The sequence below is a fragment of the Heterodontus francisci genome, chromosome 2 (genome assembly GCF_036365525.1).
Source record: "Heterodontus francisci isolate sHetFra1 chromosome 2, sHetFra1.hap1, whole genome shotgun sequence".
NCBI classification, from domain to species: domain Eukaryota; kingdom Metazoa; phylum Chordata; class Chondrichthyes; order Heterodontiformes; family Heterodontidae; genus Heterodontus; species Heterodontus francisci.
The window spans coordinates 192,533,468-192,555,853 of record NC_090372.1 but is presented as its reverse complement, the minus strand read 5'-3'; the positions used below and the strand labels follow the sequence as shown (position 1 = coordinate 192,555,853).

The 22,386-nt window shown below is 44.1% G+C and overlaps 1 protein-coding gene across 8 annotated transcripts in view; it reads left to right on the top strand.

Annotated features, from left to right (window-relative positions):
- Positions 1 to 22,386, top strand: part of zmynd11 (zinc finger, MYND-type containing 11) — a 231,668-nt gene that overhangs the window by 127,038 nt on the left and 82,244 nt on the right. For all 8 annotated transcript variants that reach the window (XM_068014984.1, XM_068014979.1, XM_068014982.1 and 5 more), the window contains 2 exons: positions 4,947 to 5,039; positions 5,842 to 5,929. In XM_068014984.1, coding sequence (XP_067871085.1) covers positions 4,947 to 5,039; positions 5,842 to 5,929 — 181 coding nt within the window. The remainder of the gene's footprint in view (positions 1 to 4,946; positions 5,040 to 5,841; positions 5,930 to 22,386) is intronic.

Below are 22,386 nucleotides of genomic sequence, written 5' to 3'. Positions count from 1 at the left end.
TTCCACTTGTGGGTGAATCCAGAACTAGGGGGAACTGTTTTAAAATTAGGAGTCACCCTTTTAGGACAGAGATGAGGAGAAATTTTTTCTCTGAGTGTTGTGCAACTTTGGAACACTCTGCCTCAGAAGGTGGTGGAGATGGGGGTCATTGAATATTTTTAAGGTGGGGGTAGATAGATTCTTGTTAGGCAAGGGAATCAGAGGTTTTGAGGGGGTAGATGGGAGTGTGGAATTCGAGACACAAACAGTTCAGCCATGATCTTATTGAATGGCGGAGCAGGCTCTAAGGGCCGAATGGCCTCGTTCTGCTCCTAATTCTTATGTTTGTATGAACTTTCAGAAAATGGACTAAACAAGCTGAGACTGACTTTAACTTCGTATGGAATATTGTACGTGGAATAAAAACACGTTTCAGGGCTGATTTGGTGGAAATGTTTGTCAGTGATTTTATATGGGCATAGGATATCTACAATCAATAGCAAAAACAAACTTTAGATCTGTAGCTGTTTGATCATACCACTGAATCGCTGATCAAAGTAGTGGCATTGAATTTCAACTACATTCAATCTAGAGATGAAATATTTAAATCTTGGATTAACTGAGGCTTGTATTGGGGGCAAGTCTCAACAATGTGCATATTTTGTTGGATGATTCTGTTGTGATGGAAGAATTGCTTGACTCTCATTGAAAGATGGAAACTGGCTTGCATGCATCAAGGAAGGCTTGATCTCTGTTGATCAGAAAGTGAGGTTACCATTGCAGAAACATGTTGCTATTGCAATAGATGGGGTGCCAGCAATATTAAGATTAATAAATTGGTCAACAAAACTTTGTAAAACTGAATTCTGGACAATATGTTGTATCATTCTTTGTAGCAGCAGAAGTCAAAGTACCAGAATTTAAAGGCTTCATTAACACTGTTTTGGAAATTGTGAATTGTGAAACTGGCACATTGCACCAGAGCCAAAAATCTCTGATTGAAACTCAGGCAGGAAAATCTCCCTAATTTAGACTTGCTTCACTGCATTGTGCTGCTTTTTAGAATGATGGGTTAGGTATTTCTATTAATGGATTGCTCAATCCTGTGAAACTATTCATGGAAGAAAAACGCAAAGTGCACCCTGACATGCTGCTGCATCTAGCCAAATTAAATTTGGAATTGCAAGGAAAGATGTTAGATGTTAACTGAGCTTAGGCAATGCATGTTTGCTTTTCTAAACAAGTTTGAACTATTTCAGACTTTTTTGCAGAGGTGTGCTGGCACACTTCTCAGCCACAATTACAGCTAATGAAATTGGTGCTAGTTATTCTACAGAGCTACAGACAGGCATTGCATAACCTTCTCTTGGTTTTTCGAAGGAAAAGTTCTTGCTGCTGCCTTAGTCAAAGTAAAAATATTTTCTGTTTTATAATAAATAACTTTATGGCACCTGTGTCTAAAGTTCTTGATTTAAGCTGTAATTACAAAGTTTGATATATTTAGTAGCACTGTCTTGTGATGCTTCAGTTCTGTGTTCTCCACTCCACTCCCTTATTTGCCCCAATTAAATTTCCCTGCCTCATGAGATTTCTTCCTTTTAATCTCACTTGAACAATTTCAGATCTGAATGTTGCAATAGTATTACTTGGCTTAGCAGAATTTGTCAGCGCTTGGTTCTATTCATACAGCAACATTTCATATCCCCTTTCAGTCTGGGCCTCCCTAATAATTTTTATTTTCGGTACTTCTGTGTACCCGCTGGTACTAAATCTAAAAGTCACTAATGGCAACAAGATCCGAAAATTTATTTTGTGTCATTGGAGGTGCTCACTCAGAGAGCCTGCTGTTTATGTGGCTGACCTACTCCCTGTTGCATATTGGGCTCATTTTATTTACAATAAAACTTGAGGACAGGTATTAAAAGTAAGATTTCTTCTTTAAGGTAGTAAAGTTGTTTTTAAAAAAGAACTTTGGTATAATTATTAAAGGGAAAGAGAGAGCATTTCCCCACCCGACCCTCCCAAACATTGTAAATATTATTTTTTAATATTGAGATAAACGTAAACCTAAGCGGGTCTAAGAATACGAGGACATCAGTTTCCCCAGGCATGAGAAGGCTTGCTTTCAATGGAAGTTGTTATTTTGAACATGGATTGCTATGAATTTCTGTGGATCTGTGAGCACCAAATTATATATAAAGTTTACTATAAATGTTCTTTCCCAGAACACTGAGCAAGTCCAACACTTGTTGCTATATAAAGCAACTCTAAAACATTTGCTGCGATTTGGTAAACCAATTTTCTTTTTAGTTGAAAAACATTATGACTGTAACTTGAATTGTTCCAGTCATTACAGCAACCTTTATCTTGCTTTTGAAGTTTGATGATAACAGGTGAACGAACATCATGGGGCAGGACGTCAGAAATGCTCCATCCATCAATATTGGCGACCACGCTCTGGAAGTGGTTCAAGAGTTCACCTACCTAGGTTCAACTATCACCAGTAACCTGTCTCTAGATGCAGAAATCAACAAGCGCATGGGAAAGGCTTCCACTGCTATGTCCAGACTGGTCAAGAGAGTGTGGGAAAATGGCGCACTGACACGGAACACAAAAGTCCGAGTGTATCAGGCCTGTGTCCTCAGTACCTTGCTCTATGGCAGCGAGGCCTGGACAACGTATGTCAGCCAAGAGCGACGTCTCAATTCATTCCATCTTCGCTGCCTCCGGAGAATACTTGGTATCAGGTGGCAGGACCGTATCTCCAACACAGAAGTCCTCGAGGCGGCCAACATCCCCAGCTTATACACACTACTGAGTCAGCGGCGCTTGAGATGGCTTGGCCATGTGAGCCACATGGAAGATGGCAGGATCCCCAAAGACGCACTGTACAGCGAGCTCGCCACTGGTATCAGACCCATCGGCCGTCCATGTCTCCGCTTTAAAGACGTCTGCAAATGCGACATGAAATCCTGTGACATTGATCACAAGTCGTGGGAGTCAGTTGCCAGCATTCGCCAGAGCTGGCGGGCAGCCATAAAGACGGGGCTAAAGTGTGGCGAGTCGAAGAGACTTAGTAGTTGGCAGGAAAAAAGACAGAGGCGCAAGGGGAGAGCCAACTCTAACAGTCCCGACAAACAAATTTCTCTGCAGCACCTGTGGAAGAGCCTGTCACTCTAGAATTGGCCTTTATAGCCACTCCAGGCGCTACTTCACAAACCACTGACCACCTCCAGGCGCTTATCCATTGTCTCTCGAGATAAGGAGGCCAAAGAAGAACTCCAGGTCATTGACTTGTACATCACAACAAACAAAAAGTCTTGAAATTAGACCAAAAGAAAACTTGTGGTCCATGTCATAAAGTTTTAAATTTCATATTTTTCCAAACCACCATGCGGTGGATCTCCCAATGAAAGAAAAAGTGAAGTTTATAAAAGCAGTAGGAGTGGGCCTTGCTGATACTGAGAGAATTGAGACATTGGAACTATTGCCATCAGAGCAGAGAAGGCTGAGAAGATTTAATAACTTAAAAAAAACTCGAGTTTGATGAGGGTGAATAGGGAAAACTACAACTGGAGAATTGGTGATGAGATGCTATCAATTTAAAATTGTCACTACGAGAGGCAGAAGTGCATTTAGGACAAATATCTTATTTTTTTTAATTTATTTTTTATTTTATTTATCTTGATAGAGTTGTTTGAGCATGGAACTTGTCGCTGCAGGTAGTAATTAAGGCAGTGATTATTGCCTGTTTTTTTAAGGGTAAAGCAATGACACAAATAAAGCAGAGGGCTATTGGAAGAGGGCAGGGCAGGGCAGTGGGATTAGTTTTAGAAACAAAAACGGAAAATGCTGGAAATACTCAGCAAGTCAGGCAGCATCTAAGGCGAGAAAAACAGTTAACATTTCAAGTCTGTGACCTTTCATCAGACTAGTGATTTGAAAATACTAAGGAATACCTTGCAATTTGCAGGTTTTGCAATACTTCAATATCTATTCAAAGATATATGTCAGAAATTCACAATTTAACAAATGTTTGATGATGCACCAAAAATTTGTTTCTGGTTAAATTCAACTTCAATGTTCTTTCAGATGTTTGAGATATTAACACCTGGAGCTTTGTGCTTCAGTTTACAAGGATATTACATTATGTTCTGAGTAAACTATTTCCATAAATATTTATGACCTTTTCGTTGATCAGGTGGGATTGAATTTTTGTTTTTTTTTTAAGCTTGAAGTCACTCTACAGTTTTTGGGGGATATGTGTTTGAAACTGGTGATATTGATGTTGTGTACAGATAACTGGACCCCAAGTTGCATAGAATTAGATAGAAATTACAACAGGGAAAAACAGGCTCTTTAACCTAATTAGTACATGTTGGTGTTTATCCTCCAAACAAACAGTAGTCCTAATCACATGCCTGCCCTGTTCCCATTATCCTTCAACTGCCTATCTAACCTATCCTTAAATGTTAATGTAGTCTTTGCTTCAATCGCGAATTCTGGTAACGCATTCCACAGCCTGACAACCTATGAGTAAAAAAAATTATTTGTCCTAAATGTCTTGCATTTAATCTCTGTGTCCTTGTTGTAGACCCATTAGTCATTGGAAGCAGTCAGTTTCTATCTGCCATGTTCTATAATTTTAAAAGTCTCTATCAAACTATCCCTTCATTTATGTTGTAAGACAAATCCTCAATTGTCAAGACTTCCTTTTTATTTGCATTTTGACATATCAAGCAGTGTTCCAGTGAATCTGCACCATATCCTCTGTATTACCTCAACGTCCAAAGCTAACTATTGTTATACTAAGATTTTATGTTGATTCGCTGTTGCATAATGACTTTTATATTCTATGCCCCCTGCCATGAAATCCAGTACTCCATTAACAAGTATTCTATGTCATGGACTGGCTATGAGTTTTGAGGTTTTTATTTTAGTTGCTGATGTGGGAAATATTTTTACAGGCCTCAGAACTTGGTAAAAAGGGAAAGGAGAGCAAGCACCCAATGTACAGGAGATTGGTGCACACACCTATAGACGTTGCCAGCATACAAGAGGTAGGTAAAGAACCAACATAATTAGAATATTTTGCATTTGAGCTTTTATTATTTTAAGTCCATGTCTATTGTCAAAAGTTTAAATAATGGTACCAGGGATGGAAAACTTCAGTTACGTGGAGAGACTAGAGGAACTGGTATAGCTTTCCTTTAAACAGAGAGATGTTCAAAATCATGATGGTTTTTGACAGAGTAAATATGGAGAAACTATTTCCAGTAGCAGAAGGGTCAGTAACCAGAGGACACAGATGTAAGGTAATTGGCAAAAGAGCCAGAGACGAGTAAAACATTTTTTTACGCAGAGTGTTATGAGCTGGAATACACTGCCTGTAAGGGTAGATTCATTAATGTTCAAAAGGGAATCGGATAAATACTTGAAGGGGAAAAAATGCAGGGCTGTTCAAGAACAGGGACGTGGGACTAATTGGGTAGTTCTTTCAAAGAATCATCATAGGCATGACAGGCAAATGGCCTCCTTCTGTGTTATATGATGATGATGAGCTTAAGCAGCTGTCAGCAGTATTCTGGTTTTGGTGTCACTGAGCTCTATGCAGTCTTCCAACAAAAAGTAAATGTAAAAACTTCTAAAATTGTAAAAACGATGAAGCTAAATGCTCAATCTTATAAAGAAGAAAAGTAGGATGGAATGTGCTTTCACAGAATGTTAATAAAAATCCCATGTAATAAAATCATTGTAATAAAAATAGTTACAGACTTATTTAATCATGTTAAATCAATGACCCTGTAGTGAGCCTTCAGTGCTCAAATGATGTCTGTAACATTGTTCTATTTTCCTTTGCAGAAATTGAATGAAAACAAGTACAAAAGTTTTGATGAGTTTAAAGCTGATGCCCAGTTGCTTCTTCACAACACTGTACTTTTCTATGGAGGTGAGATCACTTTTATTAATCTGTTTTTTTTCTTTGATCAACGACAAGTTGTTAGATGAGCAATTCAGCCACTTACCATGCTGGTGTACTTGGAAACATAGAAAATAGGAGCAGGAGTAGTCCATTCGGCTCTTCAAGCCTGCTCCGCCATTCATTATGATCATGGCTGATCATCCAACTTAGTAACCTGTTCCTGCTTTCCCCCCCATATCCTTTGATCCCTTTCGGCCCAAGAGCTATATCTAACTCCTTCTTGAAAACATACAATGTTTTGGCCTCAACTGCTTTCTGTGGTAGCAAATTCCACAGGCTCACCACTCTCTGGGTGAAGAAATTTCTCCTCATCTCAGTCCTGAAAGGTTTACCCCGTATCCTTAGACTATGACCCCTGGTTCTGGACTCCCCCACCATCGGGAACATCCTTCCTGCATCTACTCTGTCAAGTCCTGTTAGAATTTTATAGGTTTCTATGAGATCCCCCCTCACTCTTCTGAACTCCAGTGAATATAGTCCTAACTGACTCAATCTCTCCTCATACATCAGTCCCACCATCCCAGGAATCAGTCTGGTAAACCTTCGCTGCACTCCCTCTATAGCAAGAATCCTTCCTCAGATAAGGAGACCAAAACTGCACACAATATTCCAGGTGTGGCCTCACCAAGGCCCTGTACAATTGCAGCAAGACATCCCTGCTCCTGTACTCGAATCCTCTCGCTATGAAGGCCAACATACCATTTGCCTTTTTTACCACCTGTTGCACCTGCATGCTTACCTTCAGTGACTTGTGTACGAGAACACCCAGGTCTCGTTGCATATTCCCCTCTCTCAGTTTATAGCCGTTCAGATAATCTGCCTTCCTGTTTTTGCTACTAAAGTGGATAACCTCACATTTATCCACATTATACTGCATCTGCCATGCATTTGCCCACTCACTCAACTTGTCCAAATCACCCTGAAGCGCCTCTGCATCTTTCTCACAAGTCACCCTCCCACCCAGTTTTGTGTGATCTGCAAATTTGGAGATATTACATTTAGTTCCCTCATCTAAACCATTAATATATATTGTGAATAGCTGGGGTCCTAGCACCGATCCCTGCGGTACCCCACTAGTCACTGCCTGCCATTTGGAAAAAGACCTGTTTATTCCTACTCTTTGTTTCCTTTCTGCCAACCAATTTTCTATCCATCGCAATACACTACCCCTAATCCCATGCGCTTTAATTTTACACGCTCAGCTGTTATGTGGGACTTTGTCGAAAGCCTTCTGAAAGTCCAAATAAACCACATCCACTGGCTGTCCCTCATCAACTCTACTAGTTACATCCTCGAAGAATTCAAGTAGATTTGTCAAGCGTGATTTCCCTTTCGTAAATCCATGCTGACTCTGTCCAATTCTACCACTGTTCTCCAAGTGGTCTGCTATAAAATCTTTGATAATGCACTCTAGAATTTTCCCCACTACCGACGTCTGGCTGACTGGTCTATAATTCCCTGTTTTCAGTCTACCTCCCTTTTTAAATAGTGGGGTTACATTAGCTACCCTCCAATCTGTAGGAACTGTTCCAGAGTCTATAGAATCTTGGAAGATGACCACCAATGCATCCACTATTTCTAGGGCCACTTCCTTAAGTACTCTGGGATGTAGATTATCAGGCCCTGGGGATTTATCAGCCTTCAATCCCATCAATTTCCCTAACACCATTTCTCTACTAATACTGATTTCCTTCAGTTCCTCCCTCTCACTAAACCCTGTGTTCCCCAACAATTCTGGTATGATATCTGTGTCCTCCTTTGTGAAGACAGAACCAAAGTGTGCATTTAGTTGGTCAGCCATTTCTTTGTTCCCCATAATAAATTCCCCTGTTTCTGACTGTAAGGGACCTACGTTTGTCATCACCAATCTTTTTTTCTCTTCACATACCTATAGAAACTTTTACAGTCAGTTTTTTATGTTCCCCGCAAGATTGCTCTTGTCCTCTATTTTCCCCTTCTTAATCAAACCCTTGGTCCTCCTTTGCTGAATTCTAAACTGCTCCCAATCCTCCGGTCTGTTGTTTTTTCTGGCAAATTTGTATGCCTCTTCCTTGGATCTAATGCTATCTCTAATTTCCCTTGTAAGCCACGGTTTGGCTACCTTTCCTGTTTTACTTTTGCGCCAGACAGGAATATACAATTGTTGCAGTTCATCCATGCGCTCTTTAAACATTTGCCATTGCCTATCCACCGTCATCCCTTTAAGTAACGTTTTCCAATCCATCATAGCCAACTCGCACCTCATATCTTCATAGTTTCCTTTATTAATTCAGGACCCTAGTCTTAGAATCAACTACATCACTCTCCATCTTGATGAAGAATTCTATCACATTATGGTCGCTCATCCCCAAGGGGTCTCTCACAACTAGATTGTTAATTATTCCTCTCCCATTACACAATACCCAGTCTAGGGTAGGCATGGGATAGTTATTTCATGCCTGAAATTATCCACGCTGAAAACTCTCATCCTTGGACAGATCAACAGAGAATTTCTATCCCTTCAGAACCTATGAAAAATGTGAAGAAGACATATTCTGTTTTTTTTAATTCATTCATGGGATGTGGGTGTCGCTGGTTAGGCCGGCATTTATTGCCCATCCCTAATTGCCCTTGAACTGAGTGGCCATTTCAGAGGGCATTTTAAGAGTCAACCACATTGCTGTGGATCTGGAGTCACATGTAGGCCAGACCAGGTAAGAATGGCAGATTTCCTTCCCTAAAGGACATTAGTGAACTAGATGGGTTTTTGTTACAACAGTCGACAATGGTTTCATGGTCACACTTGACTAGCTTTTTAATTACAGATTTATTAATTGAATTCAAATTTCACCATCTGCCGCGGTGGGAATCGAACCCACGTCCCCAGAGCATTAGCCTGGGCCTCTGGGCTACCAGTCCAGTGACATTGCCACTATACCACCACCTCCCCTATTCTGTTCTTTCATGCTGTCCATTATGAGGGATAGAGTAGAAGCTGATGAGGGAAGGGGAATCATCTTTAGCCACTTGTGTGCTTCTTCCAACTGTTGGTTGAAGAGTTACACCAGAATAGCCTGGGAGCAGTCACCTGTCCGCTATCCCAACTGGGAATGGTGTGTGGAGGAATTAAAAAAGTGAAGTACTGTGTTCGGTACTTATCATCTTGATTTGTATTTTTCCCACACTCTTTTTGCTTATTTTATTTTTGTTTCTTATAGTGTTGCTTTATTCTGTATATATGAATTATATTTCTGTAAAGAATATAAAAGATTTAGTTGTACAGTCCAATATGCAACATTCAAACTGTGATATAAGAGCATAAATGGGAGCAGAATTAGACCATTTTGCCCTTTAAGCCTGCTACGCCATTCAGCAAGATCATGGCTGATCGTCAACTTCAACTCCACCTTCCTGCATGATTCCCATTTTGATGATTGACGTGGAAGTATGATTTTTTTTTTAGATATTACTGAAATATGGCTTAGAGGGGGTCAGGAATGCAGCTGAACATTCCTGGTTACAGGGTTTTCAGATGAGATAGAGAGGGGGATAAAAAAGGAGATGGGGTGGCAATAATAATCAAAGAAACAATTACAGCCATGAGAAGGGATGATATATTATATGGATCATTAAATGAGGCTATATGGGTCGAAATAAGGAACAAAACAAATGGGCAGTCACACTGCCGGGAGTGTGCTGTCAATCTCCAAACAGTCCAAGGGAGATAGAAGAGCAAATTTGTAGACAGATAGTGGGGGATTTCAATTACCCTAATATTAACTTGGATGCAATCTGTGGAAAACGTACAGAGGGCATTCCCAAATTGCATTCAGGAGAACTTTTTTTAGCCGGTATGTGGCAAGCCCGAGAATGTAATAGTATAGAAAGCCTAATTTAGCACCAAGTGTAGGAGTGAAATTAAAAGGGAAGTTAGTAAAGCAAAGAGAAGGCATGAAAATATTGACAAGTAAAATCAAGGAAAATGTGAAGATGTTTTATAAGTACATAAAGAGCAAGAGGATAACGACGGAAAGTGTAGGACCTAATAGGGACCAAAAATGTGTGGAGGCGGAGGTTGTGGGTAAGGTTCGTAATGAATACTTTGCAGCTGCCTTCACAAAAGAGGGGGCCAGTGACATCATAGTTAAGGGAGGAAGAGTGTGAAATATAAGATGGGATAAACATTGTAAGAGAGGAAGTATTAAAGGGTTTGGCCAGGCCCGGATTAAATATATCTCAGGTTAAAAGAAGCAAGTGAGGAAATTGTGGAGGCGCTGACCATCATATTTCACTCTTCTCTGGCTACAGGAATGGTACCAGATGATTGTGGACTGCTAAAGTTGTACCATTGTTTAAAAACGGAGAAAGGGATAATCCAAGTAATTAAAACAAAAAAAAGTGCTGGAAATACTCAGCAGGTCTGGCAGCATCTGTGGAGAGAGAAGCAAAGTTAATGCTTCAGGTCAGTGACCTTTCATCAGAACTGGCAAAGGTTAGAAATGTAATAGGTTTTAAGCAATTAAAGTGGGGGTGGAGCAAAAGAGAACAAATGACAAGGTGTTGATAGGACAGAGGGTCACAGAAAATAACTGACAAGGAGGTCATGGGGCAAAGACAAAGAGTGTGGTAATGGTGTGGTGAAATACAAAGCGTTGGTGCAGAGAGGCTGTTAAATGATAGAATAATGAAAGCCCTAGCCACAAGCAAAAACATTTTTTAAAAAAAAGAAAAAACAGTGGGTAGGCACATGGTAAAAAAAAGTGTAATGGTGAAACAAATTAAAATAAAATAAAATGAAATACAAATAAAAAAGACAAAGTAAAACTTAAAAAAAAAAAGGGAGGGCCAGTCATGCTCTGAAATTATTGAACTCAGTGTTCAGTGTGGTAGGCTGTAGCGTGCCTAATCGGTAAATGAGGTGCTGTTCTTCGAGCTTGTGTTGATGTTCTCTGGAACACTGCAGCAATCCCAGGACAGATATGTGGGCATAAGAGCAGGAGGGTGTGTTGAAATGGCATGCGACAGGAAGCTCGGGGTCATGTTTTCGGACTGAGCACAGGTGTTCCGCAAAGCGGTCACCCAATCTTCATTTGGTCTCCCCAGTGTAGGGGAGACCGCATTGTGAGCAGCGAGTACAGTATCCTATATTGAAAGAAGTACAAATAAGTCGCTGCTTCACCTGAGGATTGTTTGGGGCTTTGGATAGTGAGGAGAGAGGAGTTAAAGGGCAGGTATTACACCTCCTGCGATTGCAAGGGAAGGTGCCTGGGAGGGGGACAAGGTGTTAGGGGTAATGGAGGAGTGGACCAGGGTGTCGCGGAGGGAATGATCCCTTCGGAAAGCTGACAGGAGGGGAAGATGCGTTTGGTAGTGGCATCACACTGGACATGGCGGAAATGGTGGAGGATGATCCTTTGAATGTGGCGTCTGGTGGAGTGGAAAGTGAGGACAAGGGGACCCTGTCGCGGTTCTGGGAGGGAGGGTAAGGGGTGAGAGCAGAGGTGCGGGAAATGGGCCGGACACGGTTGAGGGTCCTGTCAACCACAGTGGGGGGGGGGGGGGGGGGGGAAATCTCCTCTGTTAAAGAAAAACTCAACTCACTTCCTTCAAGTAAAAGGTGTTGCTATGGGTATACCCGTATGGGTCCTAGTTATGCCTGTCTTTTTGTGGGATATGTCGAACATTCCTTCTTCCAGTCCCACTCAGGCCCCCTCCCCCAACTCTTTCCGGTACATTGATGACTGTGTCGGTGCCGTTTCGTGCTTCTGCCCCGAACTGGAAAACTTTATCAACGTTGCTTCCAATTTCCACCCTTCTCTCACCTTTACATGGTCCATCTCCGACATTTCCCTTCCCTTCCTCGACCTCTCTGTCTCCATCTCTGGGGATAGGCTGTCTACTAATATTAGTTATAAGCGGTCCGCCTCCCATGGCTACCTTGACTACACTTCCTCACACCCAGCCTCCTGTGAGGACTCCATTCCGTTCTCCCAGTCTCTGTTTCCGAAGCAATGATGCAGCCTTCCACAACAGTGCATCTGATATGTCTTCCTTTTTCCTTAACCAAGGATTCCCCCCCACTGTGGTTGACAGGGCCCTCAACCGTGTCTGGCCCATTTCCCGCACCTCTGCTCTCACACCTTGCCCTCCCTCCCAGAACCACGACAGGAGTCCTCTTGTCCTCACTTCCCACCCCACCAACATCCATATCCAAAGGATCGTCCTCCGCCATTTCCAGCGTGATGCCACTATCAAACGCATCTTCCCCTCCCCTGTCAGCATTCCGAAGGGGTCGTTCCCTCCGCGACACCCTGGTCCACTCCTCCAATACCTCTGACACCTCATCCCCTTCCCACAGCACCTTCCCCTGCAATCGCAGGAAGTGTAATACCTGCCCTTTTATCTCCTCATGATCCAAGGCCCCAAACACTCCTTTCAGGTGAAGCAGTGATTTACTTGTACTTCTTTCATTATAGTATATTGTATTTGCTGCTCACAATGCGGTCTCCTCTACAATGGGGGGACCAAACGCAGGTTGGGTGACCGATTTGCGGAACACCTCCGCTCAGTCCGAAAACGTGACCCCGAGCTGCTGGTCGCTTGCCATTTCAACGCATCCCCCTGCTCTCATGCCCACATATCTGTCCTTGGATTGCTGCAGTGTTCCAGTGAACATCAAGGCCAGCTCGAGGAGCAGCATCTCATTTACCGATCAGGCACGCTACAGCCTACCGGACTGAACATTGAGTTCAGCTTGTGGCTAGGGCTTTCATTATTCTATCATTTAACACCTTCTCTGCACAAACACTTTGTATTTCACCACACCATTGACACTGTCTTTGCCTTTGCCCCATGACCTTGTCAGTTATTCTCTGAGACCCTCTGTCCTATCAGTAGCACAGTGGCGCTGTGGTTAGCACCATAGCCTCACAGATCCAGCGACCCGGGTTCAATTCTGGGTACTGCCTGTGTGGAGTTTGCAAGTTCTCCCTGTGTCTGCGTGGATTTTCGCCGGGTGCTCCGGTTTCCTCCCACAGTGCCAAAGACTTGCAGGTTGATGGGTAAATTGGCCATTATAAATTGCCCCTCGTATAGGTAGCTGGTAGGGGAATATCGGGACAGGTGGGGATGTGGTAGGAATATGGGATTAGTGTAGGATTAGTATAGATGGGTGGTTGATGGTCGGCACAGACTCAGTGGGCCGAAGGGCCTGTTTCAGTGCTGTATCTATGAATAAATAAAATAAAATAAATAACACCTTGCCATTTGTTCTCTTTTGCCCCACCCCCACTTTATTTGCTTAAAACCTATTACATTTATAACCTTTGCCAGTTCTGATGAAAGGTCAGACCTGAAACATTAACTTTGCTTCTCTCTCCACAGATGCTGCCAGACCTGCTGAGTATTTCTAGCATTTTTTTGGTTTTATTTCAGATTTCCAGTATCTGCAGTATTTTGCTTTTATATTAATCCGAGTAATTACTGCCCGGTTAGCTTAATTTTGGTTGTGGACAAATTGGGACCAATTCTGAGTGATAGTATAAACTTTCATTTAGAAAGGCAGAGATTAATCAAGGAAAGTTAGCATGGATTTATTAAGGGAAGATCATGACTGACTAACTTGATTGATTATTTTGAAGAGTTGACAAATAGAGTTGATGAGGGCAGTGTGGTGGATGTGACTTGCATGCATTTTAGTAAGGCTTTTGACAAGGTCTGACGTGGCTGGCTGGTCAAAGAAGTAAAAGCTGTTGGGATCTGAGGGAGAATGGCAAATTGGATACAAAGTTGGCTTAATGGCAGGATGCACATGGTAGTGGTTGACGTGTGTTTCTGTGACCGGAAGGCTATGACCAGTAGGGTTCCACAGGGCTGAGTACTCGGTCCCTTGCTTTTTGTAGTTTATATTCATGACTTAGACTCAAATGTAGGGAGCATGATAAAGAAGTTTGCAGATGATACAAAAATTGGCTGTTTGATTGACAAGTGAGGAAAGCTTTAGACTGCTTGATGAGAAAGATGGTGTGTCAGTTGGACAGAAAAATGGAAAATGGAATTCAATCCAGAGAAGTGTGGGGTAATGCATTTTGGGAGTTGCTACAAGGCAAGGGAATACACCATTAATGGGAGGATACTGAGTAGTAGATGCTGAGATTATATTTCCCCTTGTGGGAGAATTTAGAACTAGGGGACACAGTTTCAAAATAAGGGGTCTCCCATTTATTATGGAGATGAGGAGGAATTTCTTCTCAGGGTCATTAATCTTTGGAATTCTGTACCCCAGAGAGCAGTGGAGGCTGGATCATTGAATATATTCAAGGCTGAACTAGACAGATTTTTGATCTACAAGGGAGTCGAGGGTTAAGGGGCGCAGGGTGGAAAGTGGAGTTAAGGCCATAATCAGATCAGCCATGATCATCTTGAATGGTGGAGCAGGCTTGAGGGGCCAAATGGCCTACTCCTGCTCCTATCTTATATCCTATCTCATATCTTATGTTATGTAGTTTGGAGGAACAGAGGGACCTTGGGGTCTATGTCCACAGATCCTTAAAGGTAGCAGGACAGGTCGTTAAGGTAGATGGTTAAGAAGGCATATGGCATGCTTTATTAGCTGAAGCATAGAATATAAGTCTGCCAAATGATGCTTCACCTCCCGAAGGACGTGGATGAGCTTTCCGGACGTCGATGGTGGGCACTGAGGAAATGGCTTATTACCTGCACCAGATTCCACCCCCCCTCCCCCCCGCTTTACCCCCCTTCCACCCCCCCTCCCCCCCGCTTTACCCCCCTTCCACCCCCCCCCCTTTACCCCCCTTCCACCCCCCCCACCCCCGTCCCCTTCCCTGCTCCACCCTCTCAGCTCACCCCCTCACAACCCCGTCCCAGCCCGCCCCCACCTCGCACCATCTTCACCCCGCACCCCCTTCCCCTGCACCCCCCCCCACCCCCTCCCTCTACCCCTCCCCCTTGCATCCCCTCCTCCCACCGGCACCATCCTACACCTGTGTAGGGGCCCCAACAACCCCACTGCCTTGTGGGCGTCTCGGGAGAGACCAAGGCTAAGGGAGTAAACCCTAACAGAAAATCCGGAGCGGAACCCCGTAGGCGGTCATGTGTCACCTTTGGCATGTTTCCGGCAGTTCCTGCAGCCATACTGGTGCCAAACGTCGTGTCCTGCACTCCTTTGGACCCCACCAGAAAGGCCGAGAGGGGGGTTTTGACGACTGGGCAACTCTCAACCTCCATAAATTTGCCCAGGCATGCGCCATGGAGAGGTCACTCCATAGTTGCCTCACAGCGACTGAAACAACACGGAAGGCAGCAGTTACGGGTTATAAGTCCAGATAAATTGGCGTAGAAACTGGGCGCCACGGGTTGCCTTTGTCGGTGGGAGAGGTCATTGCACCTCACTGGACAGCTACCGCCCGCCTCAAACCGGGCAGCCCCCGGTCAATAAGGTTCTGTCCCGCCACAGTCTGCCTGCTTCAATGGGTGCTTGGAGCTCAGGGTCATTGCCCGAAAGGTGGACTGATACACCGCACCAAACAACATGAAAAAAGGAAAGAAGGTACCAGCCCTTCGCTTTGCAAGCTGGAACGTCAGAACTATGTGTCCTGGCCTGTCGGAAGACCTTACACAAATCAACGATTCTTGGAAGACCGCCATCATTAACAACGAGCTCAGTAGACTCAATGTGGACATTGCAGCACTTCAGGAGACTCGCCTCCCCGCGAGTGGCTCTCTAGCAGAGCAAGACTACACCTTCTTCTGGCAGGGCAGGGATCCTGAAGAACCAAGACAGCATGGAGTGGGCTTCGCCATCAGAAACTCCTTGCTCAGCATGATAGAGCCTCCCTCAAATGGCTCGGAACGCATACTGTCCATCCGACTGCTCACCACCTCTGGTCCAGTACACCTACTCAGCATCTATGCTCCAACACTCTGTTCCGCACCTGAAGCTAAAGACCAGTTCTATGAACAACTCCATAACATCATTAGCAGCATCCCCAACACCGAACACCTATTCCTGCTGGGGGACTTTAATGCCAGGGTTGGGGCCGACCATGACTCATGGCCCTCCTGCCTTGGGCGCTATGGCGTTGGAAGGATGAATGAGAACGGGCAGAGACTGCTTGAGTTGTGTACCTATCATAACCTCTGCATCACCAACTCGTTCTTTCACACTAAACCCTGTCACCAGGTTTCATGGAGGCACCCAAGATCACGTCGTTGGCACCAGCTAGACCTCATTGTCACAAGGCGAGCCGCCTTAAACAGTGTTCAAATCACACGCAGCTTCCACAGTGCGGACTGCGACACCGACCACTCCCTGGTGTGCAGCAAGGTTAGACTCAGACCAAAGAAGTTGCATCATTCCAAGCAGAAGGGCCACCCGCGCATCAACACGAGCAGAATTTCTCACCCACAGCTGTTACAAAAATTTCTAAATTCACTTGTAACAGCCCTTCAAAACACTCCCACAGGGGATGCTGAGACCAAGTGGGCCCACATCAGAGACGCCATCTATGAGTCAGCTTTGACCACCTACGGCAAAAGTGCGAAGAGAAATGCAGACTGGTTTCAATCTCATAATGAAGAGCTGGAACCTGTCATAGCCGCTAAGCGCATTGCACTTTTGAACTACAAGAAAGCCCCCAGCGATTTAACATCCGCAGCACTTAAAGCAGCCAGAGGTACTGCACAAAGAACAGCTAGGCGTTGCGCAAACGACTACTGGCAACACCTATGCAGTCATATTCAGCTGGCCTCAGACACCGGAAACATCAGAGGAATGTATGATGGCATGAAGAGAGCTCTTGGGCCAACCATCAAGAAGATCACCCCCCTCAAATCTAAATCGGGGGACATAATCACTGACCAACGCAAACAGATGGACCGCTGGGTTGAGCACTACCTAGAACTGTACTCCAGGGAGAATGCTGTCACTGAGACTGCCCTCAATGCAGCCCAGCCTCTACCAGTCATGGATGAGCTGGACATACAGCCAACCAAATCGGAACTCAGTGATGCCATTGATTCCCTAGCCAGCGGAAAAGCCCCTGGGAAGGACAGCATTACCCCTGAAATAATCAAGAGTGCCAAGCCTGCTATACTCTCAGCACTACATGAACTGCTATGCCTGTGCTGGGACGAGGGAGCAGTACCCCAGGACATGCGCGATGCCAACATCATCACCCTCTATAAAAACAAAGGTGACCGCGGTGACTGCAACAACTACCGTGGAATCTCCCTGCTCAGCATAGTGGGGAAAGTCTTTGCTCGAGTCGCTCTGAACAGGCTCCAGAAGCTGGCCGAGCGCGTCTACCCTGAGGCACAGTGTGGCTTTCGTGCAGAGAGATCGACTATTGACATGCTGTTCTCCCTTCGTCAGATACAGGAGAAATGCCGTGAACAACAGATGCCCCTCTACATTGCTTTCATTGATCTCACCAAAGCCTTTGACCTCGTCAGCAGACGTGGTCTCTTCAGACTACTAGAAAAGATCGGATGTCCACCAAAGCTACTAAGTATCATCACCTCATTCCATGACAATATGAAAGGCACAATTCAACATGGTGGCTCCTCATCAGAGCCCTTTCCTATCCTGAGTGGTGTGAAACAGGGCTGTGTTCTCGCACCCACACTTTTTGGGATTTTCTTCTCCCTGCTGCTTTCACATGCGTTCAAATCCTCTGAAGAAGGAATTTTCCTCCACACAAGATCAGGGGGCAGGTTGTTCAACCTTGCCCGTCTAAGAGCGAAGTCCAAAGTACGGAAAGTCCTCATCAGAGAACTCCTCTTTGCTGACGATGCTGCTTTAACATCTCACACTGAAGAATGCCTGCAGAGTCTCATCGACAGGTTTGCGTCTGCCTGCAATGAATTTGGCCTAACCATCAGCCTCAAGAAAACGAACATCATGGGGCAGGATGTCAGAAATGCTCCATCCATCAATATTGGCGACCACGCTCTGGAAGTGGTTCAAGAGTTCACCTACCTAGGCTCAACTATCACCAGTAACCTGTCTCTAGATGCAGAAATCAACAAGCGCATGGGTAAGGCTTCCACTGCTATGTTCAGACTGGCCAAGAGAGTGTGGGAAAATGGCGCACTGACACGGAACACAAAAGTCCGAGTGTATCAGGCCTGTGTCCTCAGTACCTTGCTCTACGGCAGCGAGGCCTGGACAACGTATGCCAGCCAAGAGCGACGTCTCAATTCATTCCATCTTCGCTGCCTTCGGAGAATACTTGGCATCAGGTGGCAGGACTATATCTCCAACACAGAAGTCCTTGAAGCGGCCAACATCCCCAGCTTAAACACACTACTGAGTCAGCGGCGCTTGAGATGGCTTGGCCATGTGAGCCGCATGGAAGATGGCAGGATCCCCAAAGACACATTGTACAGCGAGCTCGCCACTGGTATCAGACCCACCGGCCGTCCATGTCTCCGTTATAAAGACGTCTGCAAACGCGACATGAAATCGTGTGACATTGATCACAAGTCGTGGGAGTCAGTTGCCAGCATTCGCCAGAGCTGGCGGGCAGCCATAAAGACAGGGCTAAATTGTGGCGAGTCGAAGAGACTTAGTAGTTGGCAGGAAAAAAGACAGAGGCGCAAGGGGAGAGCCAACTGTGCAACAGCCCCAACAAACAAATTTCTCTGCAGCACCTGTGGAAGAGCCTGTCACTCCAGAATTGGCCTTTATAGCCACTCCAGGCGCTGCTTCACAAACCACTGACCACCTCCAGGCGCGTATCCATTGTCTCTCGAGATAAGGAGGCCCAAAGAACAAAGAATATAAGAGGAGGAAGGTTATGGTAGAACTGTATACAGTACTACATAGACTGCAGGTTGAGTATTGCATACAGTTCTGATCATCAGATTACAGGAAAGATGTGATTGCACTGGAGAGGGTGCAAAAGAGATTTTCGAGGATGTTGCCAGGACTCTGCCAGCTCGCTCACTACTCTGCCAGTAGTGGTGTTACCGAGCCACTCTTGGTGATGGACATTGAAGTCCCCCACCCAGAGTACATTCTATGCCCTTGCTGCCCTCAGTGCTTCTTCCAATTGGTGTTCAACATGGAGAAGTGCTGCTTCATCAGCTGAGGTGGGGCAGTAGGTAATGAGGTTTCCTTGCCTATGGTTGACCTGATGCCGTGAGACTTCATGAGGTCCAGAGTCAATGTTGAGGACTCCCAGGGCAACTCGCCCCACTCCCCAACTGTATACCACCTTTGGTGGGTCTGTCCTGCTATGGGACAGGACATACCCAGAGATGGTGATGGTGTCAGGGACATTGTCTATCAGATATGATTCCGTGAGTATGACTTTCTCAGCCTGTTGCTTGACTAATCTGTGGGACAGCTCTCCCAATTTTGGCACAAGCCCCCTAGTAAGAAAGACTTTACAGGGTCAACAGAGCTGGGTTTGCTGTTCTCGTTTCCAGTGCCAAGGTCAATGCTGAGTGGTCTGTCTGGTTTCATTCCTTTTCTTACACTTTGTCGCTGTTTTATACAACTGAGTGGCTTGCTAGGCCATTTTGGAGGGCATTTAATAGTCAACCAGTATTGCTGTGGGTCTGGAGTCATATGTAGGCCAGACCAGATAAGGACAGCAGATTTCCTTCCCTAAAGGACCTTAGTCAACCAGGTGGGTTTTTACAACAATTGACAATGATTTCATGGTCACTATTGGACTAGCTTTTAATTTCAGATTGATTAATTGAATTCAGGTTTCACCATCTGCCGTGGTGGAATTCAAACCCATGCCCCCATAGCATTCGTCAAGGTCTCTGGATTACTAGCCTAGTGACATTACCACCTGCCAACCTGAAAATATTACATTTATTCCTACTCTCTGTTTTCTGTCCATTAAACAATCCTTAATCCATGCTAATGTAATGCCCCCAATCACACGTCCTAATTTTGTGGTAATAACCTCTTGAGTGGTACCCTATCGAATCCTTTTTGAAAATCCAAATACACTACATTCACTGGTTCTCCCTTATCTATCTTGCTAGTTACATCCTCAAAAAACTCTTTACAGATTGGTCAAACAAAATTTTCCTTTCATAAATCCACATTGACTCTGTTTAACCATAATATGATTTTCTGTGTGTCCGGTTAACATGTCCCTAATAATAGATTCTAGCATTTTGCCGACCACTGATAGCCTAACTTGCCTATAGTCCCATATTTTCTCTCTTCCTCCTTTCTTAAATAATGGGGTTATATTTTCTACCTTCTGATTCTTAGGACCTGTTCTAGAATCTAAGGAATTCTGGAAGATCAAAACCAATGCATCCACTATCTTCGTAGGAATCTCTCTTAAAACCGTAGGATGCAGGTTGTCAAGTGCAGGTGGTTTCTTAAGTTCCTCATTCTCGTGAGACCCTTGGTTCCCCATTATTTCTGGAATTTTTTTGTATCTTCTACTGTGAAGATAGATACCAAGTGTTTGTTTAACTTATTGAATGGCGGAGCAGGCTCGAGAGGTCGAATGGCCTACTCCTGCTCCTGATTCGTCTGTTTGTATGTCTCTGCCATTCTCTTATTCCCCATTATAATTACAACTGTGTCTGCCTCTAATGGGCACACGTTTACTTTCACTAATCTCTTCCTATTTTCATACCTCATATTCTCTTTTCTCTTATCGTATCAATTTCTTGGTCTTCCTTTGCTAAATTCTAAAATCCTCCCAAGCCTGAGGCTTACTAATCTTTTTGGCAACATGATATGCCTCTTCCTTTGATCTAATACTATCATTAACTCCTCTTGTTAGCCAGAGTTGGACAGCTTTTTCTGTGGAGGTTTTGTGACTTAAAGAAATGTATATTTGACACAAATTATGTATTCATTCTTTAAATGCTCACCATTGCTTGTCTATCATTGTATCTTTTAATGTTTGCCATTCTAATCACCTCTCATACCTATGTAGTTTGCTTTTTATAGATATAAAACCCTGGTTTTGGACTTAGTTACAGTTTGTCAACCTGAAAATGCCCCACTTATCCCAACTCTCTGTCTCTTGTTAGTTAACCAATCCTCTATCCATGCTAATATATTACCCCCAACACCATGAGTTCTTATCTTGTAATGTGGCACCTTATCGAATGCCTTTTGGAAATCCAAATATGCTACATCTACTTCTCCTTTATCTACCCTGCTTGTTACATCCTCAAAGAACTCTAATAAACTTGTCAAACACGATTTCTTTTTCATAAAACCATGTTGTCTCTGCCTGATGACAATATGATTTTCTAAATGTCCTGCTACTACTTCCTTAATAAGGGATTCTAGCATTTTCCCATTGACAGCTGTTAGACTAACTGGCCTGTAGCTGCCTGCTTTCTGTCTCCCTCCTCTCTTGAATAAGGTGTTACATTTGCGGTTTTCCAATCTGCTGGTACCTTTTCAGAATCTCAGGAATTTTAGAAGATTACAACCAATGCATCCACTATCTCTGCAGCCACTTCTTTTAAGACCCTAGGATGCAGACTATCAGGTCCAGGGGACTTGTCAGTTTCTAGTCCCATTACTTTTTCTAGTGATAGTGATTGTTAAGTTCCTCCCTCCCTTTTGCCTCTTGATTTCCTGCAATTCTTGGGATGCTTTTTTTCGTCTTCTACTGTGAAGACATACAAAATACTTGTTCAAAGTCTCTGCCATTTCCCTGTTTCCCATTATTAATTCCCCAGTCTCATCCTCGAAGGGACCAATGCTTACTTTATCTTTTTTTTTTAATAAACTCGTCGAAGTTTTTACTGTCGTCTTATATTTCTTGCTAGTTTACTCATTCTAATTTCTCCCTCTTTTATTTTCGTCATCCTCTGCTGGTTTCTAAAATTTTCCCAATCTCCTGGCCTACCACCAATCTTTGCAGCATTGTACACCTTTTCTTTCAATTTGATACCATCCTTAACTTTGTTAGTTAGCCACGGATGGTGCATCCTTTTCATTGATTAGATTAGATTAGATTAGAGATACAGCACTGAAACAGGCCCTTCGGCCCACCGAGTCTGTGCCGACCATCAACCACCCATTTATACTAATCCTACACTAATCCCATATTCCTACCAAACATCCCCACCTGTCCCTATATTTCCCTACCACCTACCTATACTAGTGACAATTTATAATGGCCAATTTACCTACCAACCTGCAAGTCTTTTTTGGCTTGTGGGAGGAAACCGGAGCACCCGGAGAAAACCCACGCAGACACAGGGAGAACTTGCAAACTCCACACAGGCAGTACCCAGAATCGAACCCGGGTCCCTGCAGCTGTGAGGCTGCAGTGCTAACCACTGCGCCACTGTGCCGCCCGAACTTTCTTTCTCAATGGAATATATCTTTGTTGAGAGTTATGAAATATCTCCTTAAATGTCTGCTACTGCTTCTCTACTGTCTTACCTTTTAACTTATTTTCCAAGTCCACTTTAGC